The following is a 24,419-nucleotide window of genomic DNA, read 5'->3' as shown; positions in this document are numbered from 1 at the left end:
TGATCATTATTGTCTAAGTGTAGTCAATGAAACCATTTTTGAAAATAATGCTCTTTTTCATTGTGTCTGATAAACAACAGCTTGATTGGTCTATTGCCTATTAGATTGAATAACTACAGCACTTCAGGCTTTGTGCAACCGAAAGATGTACATGTGTCTTGCTCTCGGGCTGTTTTATGAGCTGTTTGAAGGCATAAATTTTTTTTTATCATGCATCTCTTAAGTAAGGAATAGTAAATATTAAGTGCTAAAATGTGGGTTCAGAAAAGTTTATGGCCTCAGCTTTTTCTGCCCCTGTCAAGGAGATCAGGTAGATTTGTCATGCATTCTGGAAGAGTTAGTCATCACTGTAACTCCATGCTCTGAGACTCTTAGAGAAAACATGGCCTCTGAAGTTGTATTTACTATCAATACAGAGAGCATGTCTTCTCAAAGAAATGGAGCAACACAACAGTTGGTATTTTGCCTAATAGATTCTCCCTTGTGTGTGTCTGTGTATGTATATATATTTTTCCCCACCCACTATCTTTTGGTGATCTCTTTTGGAACAGAGATGCCATCTTTTCTGAAAACTCCAATGGATCTAACTATTCGCACTGGTGCCATGGCCAGATTAGAATGTGCTGCGGAGGGGCACCCTGCACCTCAGATTTCCTGGCAGAAAGATGGTGGTACTGACTTTCCTGCGGCTCGAGAGAGACGCATGCATGTCATGCCTGAGGATGATGTCTTCTTCATTGCAAATGTGAAAATAGAAGACATGGGAATCTATAGCTGCATGGCACAGAATATAGCAGGCGGTCTCTCAGCAAATGCCTCACTCATCGTGTTAGGTATGTTTACTGCTTTGTAGATCCATACTTTTGTGGGAGTCCTTTTATTGTGGATCAGCTCTTCGTCTTAATGGCAAGAAAAATCTCAAGTTAGATTTCGGTTGGGATCCTTATATCTTTGTTTCATTGTTCTGCCAATTTATACAGGTATGTGTCAAGCTTGGATATTAGTGGAACAGTTAACTGGAATCAGGAAATTTTGAGGGCAGAATTGGAGATTTTTATCCCATGAATTGAAAATTCAAATCCCTCTGTCCTGTTACATTTCTCTCTGTCAGCTTTCTACTTCATGTATATGTTTTTTCTACCATTCATAGTGAATTTTCATCATACTGCTTCAGAGAACTTGAGACAATTTAACTTTTCCCCCTTCATTAAAAAAAAAAATTGTAAAAGATGAAAAGACCTGTCTTCTGGTTAGATTTCCTGTTTTCCTTTCAGTGTGCTCCTGTTAATCTTGTGCTCTGGTAAAATATCTTTTCCCTGTAGATTTCCCCTGATAAGCCAGTTTTTTTTTTTTCCTTATTATAACATTTGTCTTTATGGGACTCAAATCAAGGCAAATTCTCTTTGCTTCCAGATGTTGGGGTTTTTTAAAATGTGTTGGTTTGTTTAACTACTTGTGTAGCCAGGAAAATAAATTTATTGTTTAAAAATTTTAAGATATACAGAAAATTTGAAAAAAGGAGCGAAAGTCACTCAAACCCTGTTTAGATTTTGGCATATTCTGGACTTTTTAAAAATACTCATCTTCATGTGATTGTGTATACCTACTTTTTTCCACTTAATATTGTATCACAGGGTTACATTGTCATTAAGTCTTCATGAAATATGTGACTGTACTGTAAGTTACTCATTTTTCTGCTAGATTTTTTCATCTTTAAAAATTACAGTTAATTTTGTAATAAACATTTTTGTATATGAATCTTGACTTCTTTGCCTAGGATCACTTGCTCTAGGTAGAATTTTTGAGAGGAGATTTAGATTTTTTCAGACTTTTGCTTTTCTGAAAAACTTCTAATCCTCCCATGAGCTTAGAAAATGCTTATTTCATCATAACCTCATTAGTCTAATTCAGTAGAATCTTAAGGATAAAATTGCCTGATATTTTTTTTAATGCATCTTTCTGTTAGAGACGCCCTCATTTATTAGACCCCTGGAGGACAAGACAGTAACCCGAGGTGAAACTGCAGTATTACAGTGCATAGCTGGAGGGAGTCCCGCCCCTCGCCTCAACTGGACCAAAGATGATGGACCTTTGCTGGTGACAGAACGACACTTCTTTGCTGCAGCCAACCAGCTACTTATCATCGTAGATGCTGGGCTAGATGATGCTGGGAAATATACCTGCATTATGTCAAACACTCTTGGGACAGAACGTGGTCACATTTACCTAAATGTGATTTCATCCCCCAATTGTGACTCTTCCCAGAGTAGCATTGGACATGAAGATGATGGTTGGACCACAGTTGGCATTGTGATCATTGTTGTGGTCTGCTGTGTAGTGGGTACCTCTTTGATCTGGGTCATTGTTATTTACCACATGAGAAGGAAAAACGAAGACTATAGCATCACGAACACAGGTAAGTGGTATCCGGTTGACCACTGTGGCTTGTGTCTGTGTCAGAATGTAGTAAAGAGTTTTGATACTTTATGTGTGATAGAGGAAGAGTTTTTCTGTTAAAATGTCCTACTTCTTTGATGTGATGGAACCTCTCTAGTGAATAATTTTAAGAATTTCTAGACAGTTCCCCCAGGCTTTGCTCTTACAAACAGTTGCAGTGCACCTTCTTTCTTTAATTCCTAAGACTCATTTCTCTTCTAATTTTCCTGTGGGAAAGAGTGGAGTCCTTATGACAGAGGTCAGTCTTTCACACCTCTCACTCACCCTGAAACCCTGTGAGAGAGGAGGTACAGTACAGCCAGATAGATTGTGAAAGTGCATCTATGGATTTCAGACTTTAGGTTTTGTTTCTTTTGCTAATACTTTTAAAATGAAGCTTGGGGGAGAAATCTAATGAGAAATAATTTTCAGAGAAAATTCTAAGAGCTCTTGAGTTCCTGGGTACATACATTTGCAAAATAGTCTTCTGAGTGTTGGCTTAAATTACCTAACTTTATTTGAGAGTTACAGATGTCTCTTTTACAGAGGAACTCAATTTGCCTGCAGACATTCCCAGCTACTTGTCTTCCCAAGGAACACTGTCTGAACCACAGGAAGGCTACAGCAACTCTGAGGCAGGCAGTCATCAGCAACTTATGCCTCCTGCCAATGGATATTTACACAAAGGCACTGATGGTAATAACTCTTCATTGTCTGTGCTTATTGTTTCAGCCTACCCTGTTGGGTTTAGTTTTCAGTGGATAGTCTTCCCCACTAACTTGAGGCAGTATTTTAAAATAAGATACACAATGAAAACATTTGGATCCATGCAAAATAGGATGAAAATTGACTAGAGTCTTAGCAGAGGAGAAAATCATTTGACAGAAAGGAGGAACAGGTTCTTTTGTTTTTTTTCAAAAAGACAAAAATAGTTAGCATTTATTGAATGATGTTTACTATGTGTCAGAAACCATTTAAATATTTTTACATGTGCAGACTCAGTCCCCATGGCAGTCTATGTATTCAGTGCCAGTATAATCACTACTGCACCAATTAGAAGACTGAGGTACAGAGAAATTAAGACATTTATACAAGGCTACACTTAGTGATCATTTAGAGGGAGGAAAAATTCAAACCTAGGTAATCTATTTCTACAACCCATATCATTAGCTAATCTACTACATGACAAATATAAATTACAAGCAAAGAGAAAGTGACACATACACAGTAATTATTTCCTTATGTGTGTGCTAAGTCACATCCAACTCTTTGTGACCCAATGGACTGTAACCCGCCAGGCTCCTCTGTCCATGGGATTTTCCAGGCAAGAATACTGGAGTGGGTTGCCATTTCCTACTCCAGAGGAACACATTCTTAAACAAGGGATTGGCGAACACAGCAAAGGCTTTCAAACCAAAGTATTGTTATGGGAGAGAGATGTTCTAGAAACTTCTTTGAGGTGTCTTTTATCCTTTTCAGGCATGAGCACCCTTCAGACCATGTCCAGGAAGTTTATTCTGTCTGCTGACGGGTAGACATTCACTCAAGTTTAAAGGGCATTGATTATTCTCAGTATATATTGGAGAGCATCAGAGAGATAACATAGTTAAGATATAAAATAATTAAGTTCTAATAATTAAGAACCTAACTTCTCAACAGCAGTTTTCTCCACTCCACCCTTCCCATGGGGAGTGACAGGCACAGGGAGGAGAGTTAAGGGATAGAATTGGGTTTGGCTCTCAGTTCTTTCCAGCCATGTGGTCATGAAGAAGCTATTTAAAATTTGAGCTTTAATTTCTTCATTTTAAAAATAAAGCAACAAAATTTTATAAAGCATTTCTCTCAAGATTCTCAAAGATTCTTTGAATGAATCCGTGTAGTACTTCAAGTACTAATCAAATGGAAGGTTTTTTTCATTTCTACAGAGATTTTTTTTTTAGACTGGGTGTTACTAGAACTTCTATGTAAATCGACAAGTTGGATTTTCTTTTGACTTTCCATGGAAAGGAGGGTATTTCTAGCTTTTTTTGGCTGCACCCAGCAGTGTGTAGGATCTTAGTTCTGCGACCAGGGATTGAACCAGGGGCCATGGCAGTGAAAACAGCAAATTGTAACCACTGCACTGACAGGGAAGTCCTTCTAGCTGTTTAAAGAATACTTAAAAGCCTCTACTCTTTGCAATTTGTAGAAAATAGCACTACTTTCTGGGTTAAACTTAATTACTTCCAGTTCATTTCCCATTCTAACAATTCTGTTGCTTGATCATGAATAAGTAACTCACTCTCTAGTTCTCACTTTCCTCTCTTTTATCATTCAATTTTCAAACACATAATGGTCCAGGGAGCTCGTTATTAAACTTTTACTTCTACCAAACACACACATGTCAGGCAGGACCCTTGACTGTCAGAAACTTTCTCTAGGAGTCCTTTTAGCAATTAGTGTTGCTTAACCGCTTGACTCATGAAAGTCACAGGGGCTTTTGTGAACTGAAATCATCTTAGCTTCTTCTCTGCTTTAGTTTGCTTAAGCCAAACATGTGTCTTGTAGCACAGTGCCAACCTTATCTTGGCCCTCTTGATTTTAGCATGACTTTATTCAGGCTGGACAAGGATAATTTAATGTACTATTCAAGAGCCTGCGTGCTGAAGTCAGAGGACCAGAGTTTAGGTTTTAGCTTTCCACTGGGCAATATGTCTTCGGGCAGGTTACCCAACCCCTCTGTGTTGTAGTTATTCCATGTGTAATATAGCGATAATAGTTAGCCCTTACCTCATAAGCATATTACAAGGATTAAATAAGTTGATTCACAGAAAGGCCTTGAAACTTCATCACGTTTATAATGTAAGTTTTGACAAATGCCAGCTGCGATGACAATGATGACAACTGTTAGCCAAAACTAATGATTGGCAAGACTGAGTCCTTAACTGAGGGAAGTTTGGTTTCTTTTCCATGTTGTCATTAGGTGGCACTGGCACCCGAGTTATCTGCTCAGATTGCTATGACAATGCTAACATCTACTCCCGGACCCGAGAATACTGTCCGTACACCTATATTACTGAAGAGGATGTTCTGGATCAGACACTGTCCAGCCTCATGGTCCAGATGCCCAAAGAGACTTACTTGGCACATCCTCCCCAAGATGCCACTACCCTGGAGAGCCTGGTGTCGTCAACAGATAGAGAGAGATCTGCCTTTCCCACCAACCATGAGCGGATAAATGAGAAGAAACTTTCCTCCACACAGATGAGCAGTGGTAAAGGGCACAGTGTTTTTTGTTATTTTGGTTGGTTTTCACTTTCACCTACTTGATTTTTCCTTCTGCCATGTCCGTAGCACTCTCATTTGACAGAAACAAACAAATTGGTATATTGTAATAATTAGCTACTGTTAACTTTTATAAACTAGAGCCAGAGATTTTTATGGAAAAAAGTCTGAAGTTGTAGGATGAAAGCTGTTTTTGTGGGAGTAGCAAGGTCTTATTTGTAAAGATTCAGGAAAAGTTACAGAAAAAGTTTCTATAAAAAAAAGTTGCACATAGGCAGTACTTTTTTCTTCCATGTTTATTTAAACAATGGAGACCTGAAATACCAAGGATACAATAATTTGGGCATAATTTGGTGAATATTTGCACTTCTATGACTTAAAAACATTTTATTTGGTTGCTGTTCTATTAGGTAAAGTTGAATGTCAGTTTGACTTGGCAGGTGTTTGCTTTCAATTGTATTGTGCAGATGAGGAAGAGGAACACATGTTGTGTTGTGTGATGGGGCATTTGAAACAACCCAGTCAGTAAAGCAAATCAAAACAAAGCAAAATGAAACTTTCTAGACCATGAAGGGCATTCCTGAGTATGTCTTCTTATCCATCCAGACTCTTCATCAGCTCTCACCCTCTCATCAGCCTGGAATAGAAGAGTGCTGGAAGTAGGGTGGGGCTCACCACTGCAGGTTTCCAGTGGAAGACGTTGTGTAGTGGTGCCTCCAGGGATGGTTCTGGCTGGAGTAAATGGAACAGCAAGGACTTTTGCTATGTGCTCTGTTGTTTTCTTAACTAAGTTGTCTAAAGAGGGTGCATACAGGTCAGAGAAAAATATCCTGTTATTAAAGTTAGTCTCGTCTTTAAAGTTCTGTGTCCGTGAAAGAAAGGCATCAACACTAAATCCATTTCCCCATGTCTTAGAAGAGCTGTACACACACAAAAAATACTAAGTAGAACTAAAAATGCAGTGTATCTTTCCCCAGCTTTGGGGTTATCTGTATTGTTAATCTGGTCTGTAAGTGAGGAACTCAGCAAATGAGAGTGCTTTGGTACGCTGCTTGTTCCTTACCTAGCTTCTTGCTTCTCAAAGCATTAGCATTACCTAGGAGCTTGTTAGAAATGCAGAGCATGTGAACCAGAGTCTGTATTTTAACACAGTCTCCAGGTTATTTTATGCGTATTAAAGCTTGAGAAACCCTGCTCTAGCTTATTTTGCACATGGTCTTATTTTTATTTCTGAGTGTTTGTTTCTAGAATGTTGGGCTAGCCTTTTCCAAAATGCAGCCCCATTAAGTTAATAATATAACTTTCAGTCAATGTTCTCTGGGGAAAGAGCTCACCACTGCAGTAAATAATAATGAGAAATGCATATTTTTTAAACCAAAGTACAGATAATCTGATTTAAAAACACCAGCTTTTGGTTATTATTTTGTTTTTAGAATTACTGGCATGCTAGAAGCTGAAGGGGAATGGTTGTTTATTTTTAAAATGATTTTTTAAAGATAGCTATTTGTTATTTAATGATATACTGACTGCTTAAGCCATGTTTTTTTCCTATGTATTATGCAACTTTCATTACTATTTGGATACTAATTCTCTTTTAGTCTGTTTCCATGTGTATAAAGAATTTTAAGCTTTCATTTTTATAGTAGCAGAAACACCAATAATAGGTGAAAGTAGATCATACATAGCACAATTTCAGTAATTAATTGGTGAGGTTGTTCGTTAGAACGGTTTGAAAGACCATAGTTCCAGTTTTTGTTTTCTTTTCTTGTTTTGGCCGTTACAAGAAAAATGGCAAGTATAAATTTGATCTTAATGTCCTTATTTAGGAATATTGGGCATCTTTATTTCTTTGAAGACTTGGTAGAAGAAAATTAAGTCTTAGAAAATTTAAACTTCCATTCACCACTGGTAATTATTACTGTCTTTCATTCTCAGAAACCTTGCAGCGGCCTCTGTGGAACATAAGCAGAGAACCAGGTATGCCTCATCCTCCTTTTCCCCAGCAGTCAGTCCTTGAGTCATCACAACTCCATCAAAACGAGGGCCTGGCAGAGAGTGATCCAGACTGTTCCACTTCCCCCATGCCCTGTCACAGGTTACACGACCACACTTTTGATTTTAGTAGGACTCGGAACATTCAAGATGGCAGTGAGGGCACATGAAACTCACTCTAGGATGAAATTTCAGCAGACTCAGATTAGTTGATTTTGTATTTACTACCTCAGAGTTCAGAAGAAACCCCCGAGTCAGCATTTGCTTTACTTGCGTCTACAATTCTATCTGACCACACCAAGGTAGGCCGGGCATTCGTTTGGCTTATACTTGATGAAGAAAGGGTAACGGCTGACCGAAATGGGTACATCTCATAGAAAATGTGCAACCCGAGCAGAGGAAGATAAAGGACAAAGTGCTTTTTGATGGTTCTGCCAGGATGTGCCCAGGTGTGCGTGGCCTCTTAGGAAGAGTCTTCTTGCTGCTTAAACACCTTGGATTGTCTCAACCTACAGAATGACCCTGAATAAACAACGCCATTTTGTTTTGCCTTCCAAGGAAGAGAAATAACTTTGGAGGCCCCTGGGAAATGTGCCTGGGATTCTGCAGTGATTTTAAACGTATAGGTGAGAGTGGGGCTTTGATATTCAAGGTCGTCGACAGGAATCCCAGATTTGACCAATTGTTACCAGGTCAAGAGTTTTGTATTCTTGTGACTTTCTCTCTTTTTTGGTTCAGGGGTCTCATTGTAAATATATGTGCATTTATAAATAATTTTTGTATTCATTGATCATATGTGTTGCAATGTAAATATTTTTGATATGCTAAAATTATATATATAATATCCAGTTATAATATTGACAACAGCTTCTCAGACCACAGATTTTGTACAACTTGGTTTAGTGAATCCAAAGATTTTGTTTCGAGTTTTGAATACATACTTGTTAAGAAGTATAATAAGTATAGAAGCACGGTACCTAGTGATTGCGTGCACACAAACACAATCTTGGTGTAATTAACCACTTTCTTTATACCTAAAGATTCATACATCTAATCATTTGTCATCTGTTTACAAGTGCCAGGTAATATAATCTTTCTAGCATAAAAAGACTTTCAAAAGACTAGTAATCTTGTTATTGTCATATACACATAGATAAAGGAAAACTTGTTTTGGGAATATCTTCTTTCAGCAAAGTACTTTGTTGATGAGGAAACCAAAGATTGGTTTTTTTCTGTGCGTGTGTGTTTGTTTTAAACAGTTTAATATCTCTTTTGCCAATGCACAGTATATCTTAAGGGAATACTGCTTTGGGGAAGAACATGCAGAAACTCATAAAACTTCAGCATGGTCCTTGTTTTGTACAAGTGATTATTTAAGCCAAAACGTTTTCTTGAATTTCTGATAGCAGAAGGCTTTATGTTAACAAAAGACTTAGTGCTGTAATAAAGTGTAATGAACTAAAGCTCTTCTTTCTTTCTGCTTTCAGAAAGAAAGGCTGTCGGATTCTGTCCTCTGAGTTTAGTGAGGAGTAGTTATGTACTAGATGAATTCAGTCACTTAAATGAAAATATCAGTTTTTAAGTCATTGTACATTTCAAGGGTTTTAAACTTTATGTAATTTCTCAGCTCTTTGCCAAGAAGTTTGGCTGAATTTCATACTAGTTTTCAATCCTGTTTTTGTCCCATAGGCAGTAGCACTTTCTAACTGTTTTATACCAACACATCTTTTTTTTTTTTCCTTTTTAAATAGCCTCATTCATTTTCATTTTGAACTTAAGTACCACTATTTTCTTCTCCTTTCAATTTTGGATCCCTCTTCTTACTTACTAGGTTGTATTAATAGTGTAGCTTGTACTGTGCTGACTTGGAATCAAGAAACCTGATTTAGTTTTAGCTCTGCTGCTTACAAGTTGTATAATCAAGGGCAAGTCTCTTTACTTCTCAGCCTGACTTTTTCATTTGTGAAACGATGTTTTACTAGATGCTCTAAAGCCCTTTCCAGCTGTAACGTTCTATGAATCTGTGGTCCCTCCAGGAATCAAGGAGGATTATCTACTCTAATAAAAAGCTGCTTTCATGAAATATTTGTTAGAGTAGAACAGGAGTGATGCTGCTTACTCTGACTTGAGCCAGATTTATTTCCTCTATAGCAGGAGTAATGCTATAAGAACCTTTCATGAGGGGAAAATACCTTCAGCTTCTAAAACAGTATCAGTAAACGTGAAAAATCTTGACTAGATTGAGAACCACCCTTGGTGTGTTACAGCACACCAGAGTATCCGAATCTGTTGAGAGGTATGCCACTGCTAATTTGTGACCAGTTTATGACTCACCTTTCATTCTTCTAATTATAGTACTCTGACGCACATTCTGATGGACTTTCTTCAGTGAGAAAGGTGGAGTTAGAGCAAGGCTGCAATGAGCATCAGCCGTTACATGTGAGAGGACAAAACCAGTGCTCCAGAAAACTTAAAATACACAGTCGCTGCTTCTCCTTTAGCAGTGGTCCTTCTACTGCCCCTGGTGTCAGGCTGCTCCTGTGTAGCCAGGTTCTCTGTCGTGTCAGCTGGCTGAGATGTCCTCCCAGATATTGCTAGCTTTCCTAAATAAAAACACTCGCCTAAAAAACTAGTCAGGAATTTGGTTAAATGGGGATAGTCTACCCCTGGTCTTAAAAATAGTAAATTTAATAAATTCTAATCTTAGGAGGTGGAATTCCTGAAATTTTTCATTACTGCGTGTTTTTGACCAAGCAGATGCTCTGCTATAAACAGGATTAGTGGCTCATCATTGTTTCCTCCCAGCAGTGTAATGTCTGCCTGCCACCCATTTAATCAGAAATGTTGTAAGAGCAAGGCAAACAAATGCCGAGAGAAATACTCTGTCCCCCACCCAATTACCACTTCATAACAGTTGGGATGCATACATTCTCTTCATTTGTTTGTGCCCCTCTGAGACTGATTCTGTAAGCCTACCTTGAAGAAGAAATAATGTTTTTCTTGTACTTCAAGCTTCCCTGCCACAGAATCTACAAGTGGACCCTGCTGGCTTTCTGTCTGTCATTCAGCCTCTGATGTGCTTTCCCTAGATGCAGGTGAATCTGTAGAACAGGAAGTACCAGAAACCCAGCCCAAAGTGCTGTCCCCTCTAATGTGCCGTCTTATAATGCTTTAAATGTGTATATTTCTGTAAGGTAAATCTCATGTTTAAAAACAGTTACCTTCATGTTGCCCATTGGGAGGTTGTAAAAGCAACATTAAGATGTTAAGCAACTTAAGAATCTTACCCATTTTCCTAAGAAGAGGGAGAGATAAAGTCTTTAGTTACGTAGAGGGTTGTCATAGGGAACAAGGATTAGATGAACTCTTTTTATTCCATTGGACAGGGGTCATATCAGTGGGACAGAAGTTACAGGGAAATAGAGTTTATACACTTGCCAATAATTCTATATATCCTAACACTCTAAAAATTAGATTTGTTTGACAATAGGAATAATCAGCCTTTGATGAGAGAAGTATACACAGAAGCGAAGTAATCATCTATTAAGAGCATTGGAGAAATTTCTGTATTGAAATGGAATATGGACAAGATGACTTAAACCCTCTTGCAATTTTATCATTGGAATTCTCCAGAAGCGGTCAGTCTAAAATCTTCGTCCTTCAGAATCCTTTGTATACAGTAAATTTACTGTATAATTTAAAAAAATTTATTTTTAACTAAAAGATTATGTTCTTTGGTTGACAAAAGGAGCCTGTTCTGTGTTAATAATGGCAAACCTGAAACTGGGCTTATTCTTTTGAGGAAATCTATAATGCTCCTAAGCCAAATGGCGTTACCATAATAAAAAAATGTTACAGCTTATAACTCCTTTACTCTTTAATTTTTATTCCTGTTTCTTTCTTTTTATTCCCCACCCCCCCACCATTTCTGTATCAGTGGGGCTCCATGGGAATGGGAATGGGATTGTGGTGGTGGTTTGTAGCCAGTGTTTTACCCAAGTGTGTTGTGGCCTCTTCTAATCATGTTCATAGCCACAGAAATGCCAAAGGAGTGGTGAACTAACAGAGGTAAATTGGCTGTCATTTTATGCTACATCTTCCATTTCTTATTTTGCTTCTGATGCAAATTATAGAAGTAATTGTGAAGCAATTGGACCTCAAGAAAGTTGAGTTAAGATTGCTAGGCAACCTGTTAGTAACGTTTCATTTTTCCATTTTTCCATTACGTGGTCTCTTTCCTAGTTCAATTTGGCAGATGTTTTTCCCTCTTCTAACCTAAAATTTTTTTGTTTGGAGTACAGTCTAAGTCAACATCAGTTAACCTTAATTTTCTTCCTTCTTCCTCTTTCTTTCCTTTCTCCTTCCTTCCTTCCTTCCTTCCCTCAGTTCCTCTCTTTCACAACTTTTTGGTTTGTTGACAAAAGTAACATGTTCTGAATTGAGATATGTTACAAAGTTCTCTTAACAACACCTGAAAGCCCACGAATCACCTGGAGATTTTGTGGGTAGTGAGGGACGTGTGTGTGTGTGTGTGTGTGTGTGTGTGTGTGTGTGTGTGTGTGTGTGTGTGTGTGTGGTGAGGGACGTGTGTGTGTGTGTGTGTAGTGAGGGACGTGTGTGTGTGTAGTGAGGGACGTGTGTGTGTGTGTGTGTGCGCGCGCGCGTGCACATGGGCATGTGTGAGGAGTAATACTTGGACCTGCTCCCTCAAGGTTGTATGTTGAGTATTTCTTAGCAGTTCTAATAATCTCTACCAACAGGTGGGGTGAAGGTAAAGAAACAGCTTGATTTGAACCTGTTTTCAAATGTAAGGAGTGAAGTGATCTTTTGTCAGTTCTAATTGATCAGCAGGTGGTCAAGTGCTCTTTGGATATCTCTTGGCTACTTAAAGTGGCCTCTTGATCCATCGAGAGACTGCTTCTCCCTCTCCTTTCCCTTTCTCCCTTTTTACCTGTCAGAGGATGTCAGTCTGAGCTGCCGTGGTACTCGATGTATGTAAAGAGAATTATAAGCCAAGTTGTCATTCAGTGTGGCCCTTCCTAGTATCTATTTATATTTTCTCACACATGAGAATGTATATTTTATAAAGCATGTGTTTGTCTACTTGTTTGTCTACTGTAATGTCTTCAATAAAGCTAAAATACATGAGGATGTTCTGGTCTTTTCTTGCCTAAAGGACAGGAATGAAGTGGTGCATTTTAAAGTTTGTGGTCCTTTTGAGACGGTCTCCAAATAGCTGTACAAGTTAAAATGGGGAAGAGCTGCTCTCCTTTAGTTCCTGCCATGTGTAGCTGTCGCACACAGCCTCCAGCCTGCTGTGGGTGCACGCAGCCTGCACTGTGAGCTGCCCCGGGTGGGCACTGCTCGTTCTCTTCCTCCCTTATGCTGCCCACTGTGGTGCTGTATGCCTGGTGGATGGAAAGAAACGCATCTGACAGTTTGTTAGAAAGTAAGAGTGCTGGATTTCCCTGGAGGCTCAGTGGTAACAAATCTGCCTGCCAATGTGGGAGACTTTAGTTGGATCCCTAGTCCAGGGAGATCCCACATGCTGCAGAACAATTAAGCTCATGTGCCACAACTTCTGAGCCCGAGCTCCAGAGCCTGAGAGCCGCAACCACTGAGCCTGTGTGCCTAGAGGCTGTGCTCCACAACAAAAGGAGCCATGGCAATGAGAAGCCTGCACAGTGCAATTGGAGAGGAGCCCCTGCTCTCTCTAGAAGCTGGTGTAGAGCAATGAAGATCCAGTACAACTAAAATAAGAGTGCTTTCTGCATCAAGAATTTGAAGACTGTCTTCTATCTGGTAAATCTTTAATAAGATACTTGAAGAATGTCAGTATTCTGGTCAGCCTCCTTGCTGTATGGTCTTAGGGGCTATTTCCTTTGAGTTTGTCAACTCTTTGAAGGCCAAGCTCATAATACTGATCCCATCGTCACCTCTGCTGCTGTTTATTCTTTGACGCATGTTCCACAAACACTTTGTTTGACTCACACAGTACTCCTAAGATGTGGATTGGGCAGAGGATTTTAATCTACTTTTCTGTAGTTACCACAAATGGCTCATTGAGATCATCAAACTGTGTGAAAAAGCTTTTAGGCAATAGAGTCAGGATTTGAATTCAGAACTTCTGACTCATGTTCAGAATTTTTCCCACTGTGATATTTTTCCAGTTCTGAAGAGTGCTTACAGACAAACATTGGAATAAAAGCCTTCTGGGCATTGACCACTTTCAATATGGTCAACGACTGGACTGGAAATGTACAGTGGAAGCTGATTTTTACTTTATTCCTGATAGGGAAACACACTGTCATTTTCTTATTAGGTGGAATGAAGAAAAATGCCATGACTTTATCATTTTTTTTTTTGTCTTGAAGTGTGATGTACTAGGGCCCAAGTCATAGTCCTGCTGAGTTAAAGGCATTTGTTTGCCCTCAGCTGTTTAGAAGCTTGTAACCCAGTGCTGAAGCTGTCTGTGTTGCAGGGCCAGTTGCTAGGACCTACATGTTTGTAAAATTCACTAAGCCTTGTGTAATCAAGGCTCTATAGGGAATGTTCCATCTGCCACCTCTGCTGCTTTTTTCAGCCAATCAAGAAATGTTGAAATTTCTTTTTTTTTTTTTTTTTTAAGAAATCTTGAAATTTCTAAGACCAAGTTTGGTCACTTTATTTAGGTCATAGGGCAACATCAAAGGCAGTTCCCAAAGCTCCTGACAAAAGAGACAAGAAGCACTGTTGTTGTTCAGTCTCTTAACTCCTGTCTGACTCCTCATGACCCCATGGACTGCAGCTCACCAGGCTTTCTTGGTCCGTCACGATCCCCTGGAGTTTACCCAAACTCATGATCATTGAGTCAATGATACTATCTAACCATCTCATCCTCTGCCACCCTCTTCTCCTTTTGCCTTCAGTCTTTCTCAGCATCAGGGTCTTTTCCAATGAGTCAGCTCTTTGCATCAGATGGCCAAAGTATTGGAGCTTCAGCATCAGTCCTTCCAATGAATATTCAGAGTTGATTTCCTTTAGGATTGACTGGTTTGATCTTCTTGCTGCCCAAGGGACTCCCAAGAGTCTTCTCCAGCACCACAATTCAAAAGCATCAATTCTTCAGCACTCAGCCTTCTTTATGGTTCAACTCTCACATCTGTACATGACTACTGGAAAAGCAATAGCTTTGACTATACGGACCGTTGTCAGCAAAGTGGTATCTCTGCTTTTTAATCTGCTGTCTAGGTTTGTCAATAGTTTTCCTTCCAAGGAGCAAAAGTGCCTTTTAACTTCATGACTGCAGTCACCATCCACTGCTTCCATTTTTTCCTCTTCTATTTGCCATGAAGTGATGAGACAGGATGCTGTGATCTTAGTTATTTGAATGTATGAATTTTAAGCCAGCATTTTCACTCTTCTCTTTCACCCTCATCAAGAGGCTGTTTAGTTCATCTTTGCTTTCTGCCATTAGAGTGGTATCATCTGCATATCTGAGGTTGCTTTTTTTCTTGGCAGTCTTGATTCCAGCTTGTGATTCATCCATGTGACACTTCATATGATGTACTCTGCATGTAAGTTAAATAAACAGGGTAACAGTATACAGCCTTGTCTTACTCCTTTCCCAATTTTGAACCCATCAGTTGTTCCATGTAAGGTTCTAACTTGCTTCTTGACCTGTATACAGGTTTCTCAGGAGACAAGGAAGGTGGTCTGGTAGCATCAGTCAGTTACTGCTAGGAACAAATAATGCAATTTTAGCAAACACATTCTGCCTACCCCTTTCAGGTATTGTTAAGCACTTCACATACTCAGCACTTCATCTTCACAAGAGTGGTTTGAGGAGGTGTTTTGGTTTTTTTTTTAAGTTTTACTTATTCACTTTTGGCTGTGCTGGGTGTTTGTTGCTGCTTTTTTCAGTTGGGGTGAGTGGGGGCTACTCTCTAGTTGTGGCGTGCAGGCTTCTCACTGTGGTGGCTTCTCTGGTGGAGCATGGGCTCTAGGCACGCAGGCTTCAGTAGCGCTGTTTCATGGGCTCCAGAGCACAGGTTCCACAGTGCAGACTCATTAGTTATGGCATATGGGGCTCAGCTGCCCCACGGCAGGAAGGATCTTTCTGGACCGGGATTGAACTGATGTCCCTTGCATTACAAGGCAGATTCGTAACCACTGGACCACCAGGGAAGCCCTGCAGGAGGTTTTTACAGATGTTGAAACAAGTAACTTAGACAAATTCACATAATTAACATGCAATAGAAGCAGGAGTTAAAATTACACTTCATGATTTCAAAGCACAGGTTCGTACCCCATGCCTAGAAAGGAAAAAATGAACTTTTTATCAAGGCCTTACTTTGTCATTTAGTCTTTGTTATGGGCTGAATTCTGTGCCCCACCTCCCTGCCCCCCAAATTCACATGTTGAAGCCCTAATCTCCAGTACCCCAGGATGTGACCCTGTAAGGTCTTTAAAGGTAATTATATTAAAGTGAAGACTTTAGCGTAGGCCATAATCCAATATAACTGGTGTCTTTCTAACAAGAAGAAATCTGGGCACCAGACTTGGAAGTGCACAGAAGAAAGACCACATGCAAGAAGGATGCAGTGAGAAAGCAGTCATCTGCAGGCCCCCAAGAGGCCTCAGAAGAAACCAGACCTGCTGACATACTGACCCTGGACTTCCAGACTGCAAAATTGTGAAAAAATAAACTTCTGTCATTTCAGCCACCCACTCAGTGGTCTTTGGTTGTAGTAGCCCCAGCAAACTAATTCAGTCTTTCAGTAACCCAGCCAGGCTGGTAGAATTTTCTTACAACTCAGGCTAAGTAAGTTGTTTAGTCAGATGATCCGAAACCCATGGGCTTCTACTGAGCTGCTGCTGCTTCTCTGACGTCAGTTGATGCTGTATCTACTGAAATGCACTGTAGAGACTGGAAATCAAACTGGCGAACACTGACTGGCTTGCTTGGAGTTCTGAAATATCGCACATCGCCAGCCTCACAGCAGTTGCAACAGTGACTGCAGTACTGAACGATGCTTTGCCAGAACACAAAAAGTGACACGTGTTTACGGCATGAATGATTGTATGTTGAGTGCATCTGGATCCAAAAGCAAGGTATTTGAAGCATTTAGAAGTAAGTGCATTTAAGCTTCTGTTTTCTTCTTCTTTCCAAAGGAGAGGCCAGGTTTTTAAATCAATAAGTGGAATCCCATATGTGGAATGACTGCTTTTGAGTCGTATGCCAGATCAAGTAGTTTAACTTTTTGTCTTTTTAAAATGTGCCGTCAAAGGCTGTGTGAATTCCTCTCTCTCAAAAACAATAGACATGTGGTTAAGGTCACAGTGCTAGAGGCTAGCTGGAGTTATTTATTCTTCTGGGCAAGCTCCAGAGACAAGTGCATGAGTATATGTTCCATGCTAGAACAGTTAGTGCAGAGAAGAAATACAATTATCATCAAACAGTGAATTACCGCTGCTTCCAGGGCCCTGTTCTTTATATGAGTAATCTGGAGGTGGCATGGGGACCACACAGATGAGCTCTTACTGAAAAGGAAGTTCAGGTTAAGACTCAAGTGTGTAATGTTGAGGACTTTTAACTTCTGGAGAAGCACAGAATAAATCGCAATGAATTGCAGGTTTGGGGAAAAAGCAATGCATCCTATCGGCTGGAGTTTTGCCTCCCAGGCCCCACTCCTCCACAAGCTTCAGTCTTCTCTGACACTTTAGTCATCTGTCTTACCTGTGAATATGTACCATTTTTGGAAGGTCCTTTGAGGTGGAAAGACTTTAGTACCCGAGGAGGGAAGAAGTTTGAAAACTACCTCCTTGTCTTCCCCTGTTGAAAGTCTCAATGTTTCTTCCTTTCAGCCTTAATTTAGAGAAGCCCTTAAGAACTGGCTGGGTATATTACTTTCCTTACTCCAGGAAAGGGAGTCTATAATGAGAAATTCCAGTTTACAGAGATGACTGGTTCATTTTCCCCAGAAGTCTTTCCTTGTGTCAAATTCAAATTCTAGCAGATGCAGGATTTGTTAGTCAAATAGTTACTGAGGGTATATGACAGAATTTAAGAATGGCATAGGTGGGGAGGGGTCAGGGGGAGGGCTTGGAAAAAAAAAAAGAATGACAGAATTTCTTTTGTAGCTCTTGAAGGCAGAGTGGGCTTTTAGAATACCTTTGGCTTGGGAAGATCCCTTGGAGGAGGGCATGAAAACTCACTCCCGTATTCTTGCCTGGAGATTCCCATGGACAGAAGAGCCTGGAGGGCTACAGTCCGTAGGGTCACAGAGAATTGGACACAACTGAAGTGACTTAGCACACACACATTGGCTTAGAAAGCAAACCTGTTTCCTTTCTGTCTCCACTAAACCTCCAGTCCTGAACGTTCCCTTCCGTATTGCTCATCCTACTCTTCTCTCCTGCCCCGGTAAGAGACTTTGGCCAGAATAAGCAAAAAAACTAAACTCCTAAGTACCCCATCTGCCATCCATGGTGGAAATACCCTCTTTCATGCTCAGTAGAGCTGTGCTTTTCTGCAGGGACAACTGACTGGTATGTGAGGATTTCTTACGACCAACAAAATTTTGAGTTTCCCTGGGCCCTGCATTAACCATACAGTTTTTAAGTCGATGATTTGAAGCACCGTCTTTGATGTAGAACAGCTCTGTTCCCTTCCTGCCTTCACCTCTCACACATTGTGAAATCTCAAGTCTTGTGCCTTGTCCTTTTCTGTAAAGTAGAAAGAATCATGCCTACCATATCCTGTTGTTGTGAGGAGGTAATGCATTTAAAGTACTAAGCACAGTTCCCAGCAAACTGTGGGGAAAACTTCAGCTATCGGCTATTGTTATGGGCACCCAAGAACACTCCCCGCCCCTCCCTTTCCTTCCTGTCCCTGCTCTCCCCTTCCCATCCCATCCCATCTCAAACAGCTCAAGATAAGGAATGTCAAGTTTCCCTCAAGAGTCATTTCAAGGGTAGCCCCAGAGATTTGGGTTCCTAGTTGGATTGTATTTAGAAACAAGATACAATCTGAATCTATGGTTAAACGAAAAAGTACCTTTAGCTAAAAATCAATTGGACTGACATTCTGATCAGCTGTGCCACTTGCTGACCGTGTGATCTTGGAAAGTAGCTTAACTGCTGGGTCTTGATATCATCTGCCAAGAGAGCATTTGGAAAGTCATCAGATGCTCTCAGAGGCCCCATTCCAGTTCTGAAATACTGGTTTTTCTGGGCACAGAGACCCATCCTCACCACTGTCCCTATTGTGTCTTTGTTTCTTCTAGTTATTGTTTAGTGGTTCTTCATTCTTGGCTAGGGCTGCTGAGATAGCTAGCCAAGGGCCTCAGGTTTTGTCCCCTTGCATCCAGGTAGCCTCACCCAGTCTCCCAGCCCCAGGAGGGAACTCATTTTTTCAGAGTATAATAATTACAACACTTGCATGGGATTTTATAGGGGGCAAAGAACCTGTCTAGCTTAAATGAAAGGAATGAAGTTGGAACCAAAATCTAAAGAAATCTTTTTGTTGGAGAAATATTGATCCTCCCAGAAAGTGTGTTGTATGAACTGACCTCCAGTGACCCTGAATGAGGGTCATCCTTGGTCTACAAATTCCACTTACTGTGTAGTACTGATGACTGTAAGAATTTTTGCAACAATCTGTGGCAGACTGAATTGTTTTTCAGAACATTCTTTTCAGTACTTAATACATTGACTTCATGCCAAGAGAGATGTTGACCTTGGGAAAACTGGAAGCAGAACACTTGAGTTCGAATCTTGGCTACTTCACTTATAGGAAAAGTATGCAGTTTCTTTTAGCCTCTGTTTCTTTCTCTGAAAGACAGCAATAATAATACTATCTCAGAATCTCGCATCAAGATTGTGTGATCACCGAGTGAATTGTTGCGACCAGGAGAAGCAAACTGAATTTACTAGATTTAGCATGTGTGTGTGTTCAGTTGCTCAGTCATGTCCAACTCTTTGCGACCCCAATAACTGTAGCCCACCAGGATCCTCTGTCCATGGAATTGTCCAGGCAAGAATACTGGAGTGGGTTGCTATTACTCCTCCAGGGGATCTTTCTGACCCAGAGGATTGAACCCGAGTCTCTTGCATCTCCTGCATTGGTAGGCAGATTTTTTACCACTGTACCACCTGGGAATTTAGTTCATCCACCTTACTTGAGAGTATAGGTGAAGGGAAATGGCAACTTCATTTCCTCTGGCCCCTTCGACCAGTCAGTAGACTGCACTTTATACCATGATAAACAGCTATAGCTTTTAAAAAATAGATTCAAAACATAATTCTAGTTTTCCTAAGGCTCCTCAGGGTTTCCCTGTGTTTGAATTGTCCTTGGTGTGAAGAGCAACCAGAAGCTGCCTGCAGGCAAAGATGTATTGTCTCTGTGAGCATTCCATGGATACTACACATAGTGCTATCTCCAAGCAGCAAGAACTAGGACACTTTGATGGATAATGGGAGATTGAATATTTTATGTATCTTATTTTCCAATTATACTTGAATTTAAAAAGCTTAGTAGTAGGAAACTAAGTTGCAGGTCTGGCAAGAGATTGAAGAGAAAAACCTAAAGTAAGAGGGTTTAAAAAAGGGATCCTTGCTCAGTTTGGGAGCTTTGGCTTACTTTTCTTGATACTCTACTACCATCTGGCTTGGATTTTCTTCAGGAAAAAATAACTCTGTGTTGATTTTGAAGTATTGGCTTATTTTTGATGCCTCTGTAGATTCATCCAGCTACTTCTGAATAAATGGCCCACGATAAATGTGTGTTCATGCTCAGCATAAGGTAGCCGATCCCAGAAATGTAAGCAGCATCAGCAAACTCTCGCTAGGAGGAGGGCTTATCTGCCGAAAAACTATTTTCCCAAGCTAGACAGAGAGTCTAAACTTTGGGGTAGGAAAGGAGGAGTAGATGGGCTGGGGTCTAGGCTGCAGGGCAAACTGGAGGGTTTTCTTGGCATGCTTGCTCTTCGGATCTAGAGTTTAGAGTATGTGAGATACAGTGACATTCTCACACTGGTCCCTAGTCATGGAGGAAACCCTGACCAGTGAGAAGCTGAGACATTTCAGCCCTTGACTATCTCATCAGCAAGTGACAGGGGGCCTGGTGGAGGAATGATGGGATCCTCTTACCTGTCACCTGCTGTTTTCTTTCCTTTTAGTCCTTTGAACATCTCTTTTCCATGTTTTCCTGGCGGAGGCAAATGGTGAGACGAACCCACACAACCGTTTGAGCTAGAGCTGACCTCTAGGTGGCGCTTTAGCACAGAGAATGGTAGTAGCTGGCGTCACCTAGTGCCTGCGTTTCTTGGGGATATTCATTATATAAGGGGATTCGTGGGAATCGGGCTTCATGGGCTGCACAATAGAGGGGTGACCTGGCCTTTGCCACGTTCCAGCCACCCAGAAGAGGTCGTGGGTGGCGCAGTGCCGCAAAAGCACCTAGTCCCAGGCAACATCACACAGGTTTAGGTTGCTGCCTGGCAGAGCCCAGAGAAGCTTGGCCAGGTTGCAAGATTTGGGCTCAGCCTGCTGGGACAGCGACTCAAGAGCTTCAGGTTTGGTCCCCTCGCATCCAGGAGGCCTCACCCAGGTGCCCAGCCCCAGACTGAGCACTTAGCTTGGTCAGCTGCCTGCCCAAGGTCTGCAGACAGTTCCTGGGTTATAGCCCTCCCCTCCTCCCAGCACACCTCATCCTCACCCTCTGTTGTTTACCAAGCGCTTTCCGCGGTGTGATCTCATTTGCTGCTCACTGACCCCCAGGGAGGAGGGTGCGGCCCTCCAGAGTGGGGCCTTCCCTAGGTCTCTGGAGAGGACACAGGGCATCATAATACACCCTTTCCCTGTCTGCCTCTGCCAGTAAATAGATCTTTGGGGGCCAACTACCGAGTCCAACTTGGTGATTTCAGAGTTTAGCATGTGGTACTTGGCACAGAGAGGCACTCAAAATTGTTTACTGAATGAATAAATATTTACAGATGAAGAAACCAAATCAAGGGACAGTAGGTAGTAGAGTCTAGTGTAGAGGGTAGGGTTTCAGGCTTCTAGGACCAGCAACATTGCTACACTACTAATTACATCACATGTTTTTCTAGTCAAAAATATAGGTTGCTTTTACAGGGACCCATGCAGATCTGTCTCCATGTCTGGCGTTAAAGAACATGAACACTATAATCTGGCTCAGGCCCTGGAGCCCCAGTCAACCATCTGTCAAGGGCACACTAGCAGATCTGAGTGAGTCTAGGGGAGCGACTGGCATTTGTGTGTCCTTCCTTAGAAGCATGAGGGCATGCTAGGCACTCTGAGCTTCGCATCTATCAAAACCCTTCTATCAGGAATTCCCTGGCAGTCCAAGGGTTAGAACTCCACTCTCTTACTTTGGAGGGCTGAGATTCAATCCTTGGTTGGGGAACTAAGATTCTGTAAGTTGCACAGCACAGCCAAAACAAACAAACAACAAAAAGAAAACAAACAAAAAACTATTTTTGACTGTGTCAGGTCTTTGTTGTGGCACATGGGGTCTTTGTTCTGTCATGAGAGATCTTTCGTTGCGGCACATGGACTCTCTAGCTGTGGCCAATGTGTGTGCTCCATGGTATGTGGAATCTTAGTTCCCAGACCAGGGATCAAACCAGTATCCCCTGCATTGCAAGATGAAATCTTTACTGGGAAACCAGGGAAGTCCCCAAAACTTCTGTCTCTGACTGACAGAATATCTTTGGGTCAAAAACTCCAACCAGTTATTATCCACCCCATCCCACTCCAGTTCATGAATTAACACTTTCTTTGTTGTTTAGATATACATATTTCAGGTAGTTTAGGACTCTACAATGAGAGCTACATAAGTTCAAGTCCCGACTCCACCACTTTCTTCCAAGTTGCTGACCTTGGGCAAATCATTTAACCTCTTGTGCCTCTATTTCTCATCTTTGGAGTGATGATAATGAGATATTTAATTCAGAGCGTTATTATGGGGATTTAGAGAGTTAATATGTATAAAACAATTTAACAATCCTAGGTAATAATTAAAGGCTAGAAAGTATTCTGTTGACCTCTCTCAGTTGTATTCTGGATTTGAGACTGTTTTGTATTCACCCTATGTTCACCTCTTCATGATTTTGTAGAATCCCTGGAATTCCTGCGTTCTAGCTGCCAGCCTCTCAATTTGCTCCCACTCAATTACAGCTCTTTTGAGATCTAAAGAAGAGAGAACGTAACTTGAAATGCATTTTTCTGCTGATCTGCGCAGTGCTATTATCTTTGTCTCTACAGAGCCTCCCCTGGTGACTCCTGTTTGCAGTTCAAATGCTTTCCATAGTGGTGCTTACCAGATAGCACATAGTAGTTGTTTAATCAGCGCTTTTGGCAGGAGGACAGGAAGGAAGAATCCATACAGAGGATAACATTAGTACACAGTAGTTTATATGGACAAGGTCCATATGTCCCTATGGAATTGACACTTGTCCCCTAAGACCTACTGACTAAGCATGAAAATCACCAAAGAAATGTGATCAGCTTGGAGGAGAAGGAGGGGGTGGAGGAGAGAAGAAACTGGAGCAGCCTGCTATCTGACCAAAGATATCAGTGTTTCCAATGATGATTTTTCCATTGGTTCAGGCCAAATTGAAAACCTTGCTGCTGCTTAGAGACATCAAAGGCATCTCCAATTGTTCTCTGCCCCAGAGATTCATCTTTCTAGAGGTAGTTTTTTATTTGTTTTGTAGCCTCTCAGGTGCTACTTTTAATCACTCTCACCAGTCAGTTCACCAGACATTTCTGTGGGTCTTGGCAGGAGGAGAGGTAACGTAGACAATGCCCCAAGACAGTTCTTAGTTGAAGCCCTTCTGACCTTGGCAGTCTTATTACAATTCTTATGCCAAATGAGACTTCTAATAGAGCCTCCCCCACAGCCCAGATCCTCCAGCCTCAAAGACTAGAGTAGATAGAATGTAACTAGAGACTACTCTAGTTTAAGTTTCCATAAGAGAGTTGAAACTGAAACTCAACAGACTTTTCTAGTAAACACATTAGCCATTTAATCAACTAGGTCATTGATGGTAAGTAGGACTGTCTCAACTGGCATGCCAACTTTGGTTGATGGATAATACCTATCTGGGGAAGAGTGTTGAGAAGGATTCTGAATCTACACCATCACATCTGGGGCTGGGGAGCAAGTGCTATGATCAGTCAACAGCGTCCATTGTAGATGTGGGAAAGGGGAATAACCCCAACAGAGGTAGATATGTACCTGCTAAAATTGCTCATTAGAAGAGGAGGCTTTTTATCTGATAGTTGGAAAAACAAAAATGGTGAAATGATCACCTATGCTCATGTAAGTAAATCAACATGGACCTTGAGAAATTCAACACTCGGGGGAAAAGTAGTACCAGCTCAAGAAGGAAGGCAAAGGAGGAATAAGGATGGGGACAGAATAATGTTCTGAATTCTTCATGCCTTTGTAGAACCTTGATGGTATTCAAAAACAGCCAGATGGAGAGAAACCTGTCATGTCAGATGGCATGACAACCTTAGCAGTTGTCCTGAGTTGGAGTTCAAGACCTGGGCAGACCCCAGAGTCAGGCTATTGATAAGCAGGTGGAAGCGCATAGGGGGTATTTCCCAAACCGAGTTCCATGAATCACTTGGTATCCATGAGCTGTTATCAGTATTTTGCCACAAAGAACAGGCAGTAGTGGAGAAATGGAGTTCCACAGTATTCAAGTTTGGGG

The 24,419-nt window shown here is 41.0% G+C and overlaps 1 protein-coding gene across 2 annotated transcripts in view; it reads left to right on the top strand.

Moving 5' to 3' along the window:
- Positions 1 to 9,775, top strand: part of LRIG2 (leucine rich repeats and immunoglobulin like domains 2) — a 59,755-nt gene extending 49,980 nt beyond the window's left edge. For both annotated transcript variants that reach the window (XM_065906800.1, XM_065906807.1), the window contains exons 14-18: positions 552 to 833; positions 1,967 to 2,416; positions 2,983 to 3,132; positions 5,399 to 5,689; positions 7,636 to 9,775. In XM_065906800.1, coding sequence (XP_065762872.1) covers positions 552 to 833; positions 1,967 to 2,416; positions 2,983 to 3,132; positions 5,399 to 5,689; positions 7,636 to 7,862 — 1,400 coding nt within the window. In that variant the 3' untranslated portion in view covers positions 7,863 to 9,775. The remainder of the gene's footprint in view (positions 1 to 551; positions 834 to 1,966; positions 2,417 to 2,982; positions 3,133 to 5,398; positions 5,690 to 7,635) is intronic.
- The last annotated feature ends 14,644 nt before the right edge of the window (positions 9,776 to 24,419 follow it).

Source organism: Muntiacus reevesi, chromosome 1 (assembly GCF_963930625.1).
Source record: "Muntiacus reevesi chromosome 1, mMunRee1.1, whole genome shotgun sequence".
Classification (NCBI taxonomy): Eukaryota; Metazoa; Chordata; class Mammalia; order Artiodactyla; family Cervidae; genus Muntiacus; species Muntiacus reevesi.
The sequence above is the reverse complement of the archived record's forward strand: the minus strand, read 5'-3'. Positions and strand labels throughout refer to the sequence as shown.